The sequence below is a fragment of the Octodon degus genome, unplaced genomic scaffold (genome assembly GCF_000260255.1).
Source record: "Octodon degus isolate 3935 unplaced genomic scaffold, OctDeg1.0 scaffold00098, whole genome shotgun sequence".
Classification (NCBI taxonomy): Eukaryota; Metazoa; Chordata; class Mammalia; order Rodentia; family Octodontidae; genus Octodon; species Octodon degus.
The window spans coordinates 783,140-789,769 of record NW_004524674.1 but is presented as its reverse complement, the minus strand read 5'-3'; the positions used below and the strand labels follow the sequence as shown (position 1 = coordinate 789,769).

The 6,630-nt window shown below is 40.0% G+C and overlaps 1 protein-coding gene and 1 pseudogene across 2 annotated transcripts in view; one reads left to right on the top strand and one right to left on the bottom strand.

Moving 5' to 3' along the window:
- Positions 1 to 6,630, top strand: part of Zzef1 (zinc finger ZZ-type and EF-hand domain containing 1) — a 164,423-nt gene that overhangs the window by 25,790 nt on the left and 132,003 nt on the right. For both annotated transcript variants that reach the window (XM_023723333.1, XM_023723332.1), the window contains exons 4-5: positions 1,175 to 1,346; positions 3,011 to 3,210. In XM_023723333.1, coding sequence (XP_023579101.1) covers positions 1,175 to 1,346; positions 3,011 to 3,210 — 372 coding nt within the window. The remainder of the gene's footprint in view (positions 1 to 1,174; positions 1,347 to 3,010; positions 3,211 to 6,630) is intronic.
- LOC105743089 lies at positions 4,127 to 6,017 on the bottom strand (annotated as a pseudogene).

The following is a 6,630-nucleotide window of genomic DNA, read 5'->3' as shown; positions in this document are numbered from 1 at the left end:
TTTTTTTGCCGGAACCAGGGATTGAACTCAGACCCTTGCACTTGCTAGGGAAATGCTTATTCCCCTGAGCCATCTCCCTGGCCCCTTCTTTTGGTTTTTGATATAGGGTCTTGCTGTGCAATCCAGGCTGGCCTTGAAATCTTCTGTGCAGCCCTGGCTTGGTATAAAATTTGCCGTACTCCTCCCTTGGCCTCCTGAGTGCTTTGATTACAAGTGTGTACCACCACACGCAGCTGAAAATTTAAAGTTCTTGTCAGTGAAAAATATAAGCAGAGCCAAAACATAAGTGAAAATATATATGTTTTATAACATATTAGTCATTTGTCTTTTTTTTTTTTTTTTGTAACTCTCCTTTTGGGAAATTGCTTAACTCTCTGTTCCTTAGTTTCCTCCTTTCTTTCTTTCTTTCTTTCTTTCTTTCTTTCTTTCTTTCTTTCTTTCTTTCTTTCTTTCTTTTTTTATGTATTTGGTTGTTACAGGGTCTCACTGTGCAGCTCAGACTCGTGGTGATCCTCCTGCTTTCAGCCTCATCAGCACTGGGATTACAGGCGTGCACCACTACACGCAACCCGGACTCTGACCAGCTCAGTCCTGGGGGCATGGCTGGCACAGCATGTGGTGCTGGGGATTGAACCGCGTTCCCTGCAGTTGCCTAAGCTTGCCTAAGCAGGTGCTTTCAGTCAGCGGAGTTATCTCACTGGCCCAGTTTCCTCATTTCTAAAATGAAGAATCCATGGAAAATTTCCTGGCTCATAGTAAACACTTAAGTAAATATTAGCTATTATATGTACATATAGGAACATATATAATGTATATAAAATGTATAAATTAATAAAATAACTGATGACCAAAAGAAAATAGAAGAGAAACAAGAACATACTCAGAAATACAATTGGCTTAAAAAGCCTTAGTTATAATTAAAGAAATGTAAATTCAAAATGTAAAACATCATTTTCTTCTTTCGGCATGGTTTTACAAACTAACCAATTTAAGTATTGCACTTATAAATAGATAACGAGGCATTATCTGGCCAGTGGGTTCTTTGGAATAAGAGTTGAAGGAGCATTACTGTTTCTACTGTCAAAGTGCCAATCATGTTTCTGTTAGATATTTTAAATGGCTTTCTCTCCCTTTGTCAGTGAAATGTTACATGATAAGCTGATTCTTCCTACAGAAAGCCCTGGAGATCTAATCAGGAGCCCAGAGATGGATAAACTCAAATCAGTTACAAAATGCTATGCTTATATAGAAACATCCTCCAACCCTGCAGACATTGACAAGATGACAAATGGAGAAACCTCATCCTACTGGCAGTCAGATGGCAGCGCCCGCTCACATTGGATTCGGTGTGTGATCTGTTTTTATCGCTTTTGGATTGTTTTCTTTTTTTGTGGTACTGGGGATCAAACTCAGGACCATGTGCATGCCAGGCAGGGCTTATGCCACTGAGCTGTATCCCTGACCCTGGAATGTTTTCTACTTACCTGGCTAGTTTTTTTCTTATCATGAGTGGCTATCTGTGAAGATGCTTTAAGAATCACATGAAAGGAACCTGTAATCCCAATACTCTGGGAAACTGAGACAGGAGGATCTTAGTTTGGGCCCAGCCTAGGCAACTTAGCAAGGCTCTGTCTCAAGTTTTAAAAAGGGTTTGAGATGTAGTGCAATGTGAAGATGTTGGATTCATCCCACCATTCCACACAAATAAGTAAATAAATATATTGAAATAAAAATAAAAGGCATTGTGTAAAGTTATATAACTTGGCTCATATTCACAAAACGTGCTTGATTTTTTTTTGTTTGTTTGTTTGTTTTAATTAGTTAAAATTAATTTATTTTTTTTTAATTTTTGTTTGTTTGTTTGTTTTTTGAGGCAGAGTCTTGTTATGTAGCTCAACCAGGCCTTGAACTTACTTTGTAACTCAGGCTGGCTGCAAACTCATGGCAATTTTTCTGCCTCAGCCTGGAGTGCTGGGAGTATATGTGTGTACCACCATATCCGTAAACATATAATTTCTTTACTTGATATTTTAAAGACGGAGCTAGCATTTGAATACTACTGTGCTGATTTCAAATCCTTTTACTATTTTCTCAGGAAAGTTATCATAAAGGGCAAGTAATTTTCTTATATTGTCTGTGATTGTACTTTTAAGATCCCTTCTGTGTATTTTTAAAATTCATTTTTTGAGTTGGCTAGTTTTGAAGAGAGTGTTCAGAAATCTTGAAGTAGAATTGATAACAGTAAACTGGTATTTCTGAAAATTCTGAAGCTGTCTAAATTTTCATGCCTAGGTTGCTGGTCATACACAATAGACATCAGCAATTGGGCCATATTTAGAGAATACTTCCCTTAAATCTTTCTGTGGTATATACAAGCTCAACCCAAATACTCCAAGACAACAGTTTGGATCAGAATTCACCCAATTCCCAACATGACGCCTTTGAGTAGACATGGGAGAATGGCTGTGGCCATGGCATCTGCGATAATCTCGACTGTAAGACCTGCTATGGGAATGTCTATGAGAACAAGATTGAGATCATGACCTTGTATAATCCTTCAAGAGCTTCTTCCAGATCTAGGCCTCTCAGAAAATGGGCTAATTTGAATTGGTAGAAATAGAAATTCTAACTATCTTGTTTTCTCTCAGAAGATGTATTTAACCTTAGCCATCTAATTTATACATGAAGGAATATACTGTTTTTGGGGGGTGCAGTTTATAACGTGCTTCTTTCCAGGTAAAGGAATTTTCTTAGAATGTTCATATTATCTTTTTCTGCCTATAGTGCTAACTTTAAAGGAAACATAAGGTAATCTTGACCTGAAAGGCTGTTTAAGAATTGGAAAGGTCATAGAGACTTTGAAAATCATAGCCAGCAGTTCAAGTTAGATACCTATTAGGAAATTCAGTCTTTGAGTATACCAAATATAAGATCTTTGAGATGGGAATTGTGGACTTACCAGTTCTTGAATCATATAAACATTTTTTTTTTTGCCTTCTATATTTTTTAGTTTAAAAATGAAGCCAGATGTTGTGCTTAGACACCTGTCTATCGCAGTGGCTGCCACTGACCAGAGCTACATGCCACAGCAGGTAACAGTGGCTGTGGGGAGGACTGCTGGTGACCTCCAGGAAGTCCGAGATGTGCACATCCCTAGCAATGTCACTGGCTACGTGACACTACTGGAAAATGCCAACATCAGTCAGCTCTGTAAGTCAAACAAGGGGAGGCAGAGGAAAAGAGGGAAAGTAATATTTTTTTAGCATGGGGACCTCTGAAGTAAAGAAGCTCTTAGTTTGAGATTTGATTTAATTCTCGTGATACACACAAAACTGATTATTATTTCATCTATTATGTTTCTTTTTTATGGATTTTTTTTTTTTTTAGAAAGAAAAATAAAAATCAAACTTTATTGTTGCTTTTTGCCATTTGGTAGCTTTTTTTGGGGGGGAGGGGCAGAACCGGGGATTGAACTCAGGCCCTTACGCTTGCCAGGGAAGCGCTTATTCCACTGAGCCATCTCCCCGGCCCTTGGTAGCATTTTTACACACAGGTCCTGAATTTTCAAATTACCCTGGACTCAGTATAAAAACCTTTTAAAAGAAGTTTTTGTACAATAGAAACTTCTCAGCAGGCAACACTTAAGACTGTAAAAAAATACATGCCAAACATACTTCTCTGGAAACAAAGTTAACTTTGAACAAAGCATTGAACTGCACAAATGCAGAATGAAAACATCAACTCCACCAAAAGTAGCTTTTATTTTTTTTTTAAATTATTTATTTATTTTTATTACATTTATTTATTTTGTGTGTGTGTGTGTGTGTGGCCAGCTCAGCTCACCAGGGGGCGGGGCTGGCTGGCATGTGGTGCTGGGGGATCGAACCGTGGTCCCTATGCTTTGCCAACCTTGTTTCAAGTAGGTGCTTTAGACCACTGAGCCATCTCTCCAGCCCCAACTCCACCAAAAGTAATCATCATAAAAGGTATAAAAGTCACCTAACTTCACTAGGCACTGTTCACTTCTCCCCTCCCCCGTTCACTTTTTAAACAGACAATAAAAATATTGTCCACAAGCAACATCCCAGCTCTATGGCAGGTCTCAGAAAGTCTTCATCTTTATGCTTTAATAGCAGTAGGGTGAGTAGGATCAAGATCTGCAGCGTGATCTGTATCCTCCACGACTATAATAAGGAGAAGGTGACTGCCTTCTGTAAATCTGATATCTGTCTTGAGCAGCTCTCCATCCACCTCCTCCTCCACCACCTCCTCTGTATGATCTGCTGTAGTAGTCCCGATCATCATAGCCATGGTCAATATCCCTGTTACAGTAATCCCGACTGTGAGAACTGCCATAGGCAGGTCTCCCCATGTAAATTCCTAGTGTTGGGTTATATGGTCTTTTTGTTATAGATCCATCTGATTCTATTCCTATCAGGTTTCATTCCATTGGCATGTTCTTTAGCTTCTTTGGTATCATCTACATTTCCAAAATACACAAAGGCAAATCCTCTGGAACGCCTAAATTGCTGGTCATACACAACAGACACATCAGCAATTGGGCCATACTTAGAGAATACTTCTCTTAAATCTTTCTGCGGTATACAAGCTCAACCCAAACACTCTAAGACAACAGTTTGGATCAGGATTCACCCGATTCTCAACATGGGAATAGAAATGGGAGAATGGCTGTGGCCATGGCGTCTGTGATAATCTCGACTGTAAGACCTGCTATGGGAATGTCTGTGAGAACAAGATTGAGACCATGACCTTGTATAATGCCTTCAAGAACTTCTTCCAGATCTAGAAGTCCTAGATTCAGATCTGGACTGGACTTTGATCTGGAACGCCTGGAATCTTCCTTAGAGCGAGACCTTGCAGGGGTATGCCTTGCAGATTTCCCTGATCCATGAGCACTTCCGCTTCTGGAAGCAGAATGGGATTCCTACTCACCATAGTTCTGCTCACCACTGTCCCTTATGACTCCGGGTTCGATGTCGCCGCTCCCTGGGCTTCAGTGGAAGCTGCCAAACTCTCACTGCTTTGCCGCAGCCTCGCAGGACACTCTGGTTGCTGAGTTGCTCAAAGACTAAGCGCTCTGCACCACCTCCTCAAGGGCTGTCTTTTTTATGCATATAGTGCAGTCTACAGGGTCTCACTACACAGATCAGACTCCTAGTGAGTCTCCTGTTTTCAGCCTCCCAAGCACTGGGAATACAGCAGTGCACACTCACGTGTGCCACTATGCCCAGTCTCAGTCGCTGTCTCGGCGCACCCCACTGGTGGGGCCAATACAGCATGCTGAGGATCAAACCCCAGTCCCTGTGTCTGCCTAAGCAAGCTCTGTAGACCACTGAGCTACCTGGCCAGTCCTATATTTTCAAAATCAGGAAAAAACAACAAAAAAGACTTTTCTTTAAAATATTTTGTTCTTGTTTGCTTAACAGAAATTTAGAAAACTGGCTGGGCATGATGGTGCATGCCTGTAATCCCAGCACTTGGGAAACTGAGGCAAGAAGTTCATTGTGAGTTTGAGACCAGTCTGGGCCAGCAAGTGAGCTCAAGGCCAGCCCAAACTGCTTAGAGAAACCCTGTCTCAAAAAGACAAAAAAAGAAAAGAAAAATTTAGAAAAATAAAAATCAACAAAAATAGTCAATATTCTATAACCAGCGTTTTCACTGTGACTACCTTGGTGTCAATCTTTCCAAACCTTTTCTTGGGTTTATGTATTTATGTGGGTATGTACACACACACACACACACACACACACACACACATTTTTTCTTAAAAAGGAATCTTTACAAAAGTGATACTCATATTCTTTTGTATTTTTCAGTGTTGTATTATGTCCTATAAAAATATCTCTTAATTTTAATCTATTTCATACTCTTGGGCATTTAGTTGTTTCCAGTTTTTCACTATTATAACCTTGCTGGACACTTAGCATTTTGGAAGTCATCACACCTCCGTGATCCCTTTCCAGACTTACTTGATTCAGGGAGCTGGAATACTTCATGTTTGTCTCATTTCTTCTAATATTTCCTGGCCCAAAAGAAGGTTCTTACTTTGCTCAAAGGAACTGAGGCCTAGGGAGGCAGTGTCTTTGTTTCTCACTCATCAGCAAAGTAGTTGAGCTTATGGAGTAGAAAACTTCCTGACTTATATAATGGTGCTTTTTTCCCTCTAAACTGTGTCCTTTTTAATTTCTTACCTCCTCTCTGACCCACATAAGAAATTGTGACATCTGAATGTGAGTCATGCCTGTGTCATCTGTTTGGACTTGATTATTAAAGAGACACTGTCACGAACTCACTGCTTGCAAGCCAGCTACTGTTTTTTTTTTTTTCTCAGAACTGGGGATTGAACTCAGGCCCTTGTGCTTGCCAGGGAAGCACTTATTCTACTGAGCCATCTCCCCAGCCCCCAGCTGCTGTTTTATATCTCAGTTTCAGACTTTTAAACAGAAATCGGGCTAGGGATCCAGCTCAGTGGTACAGTTCCTGCCTGGCTAGTGCAAGTTCACAAGTTTGATTCCTGGTACCAAAAAAAAAAAAAAAAAAAAGGAAGAATTTAGGAAATTCTTACCATACCAGGACTTATAAAATGTTCTTTATGTAATTTCTAAGACT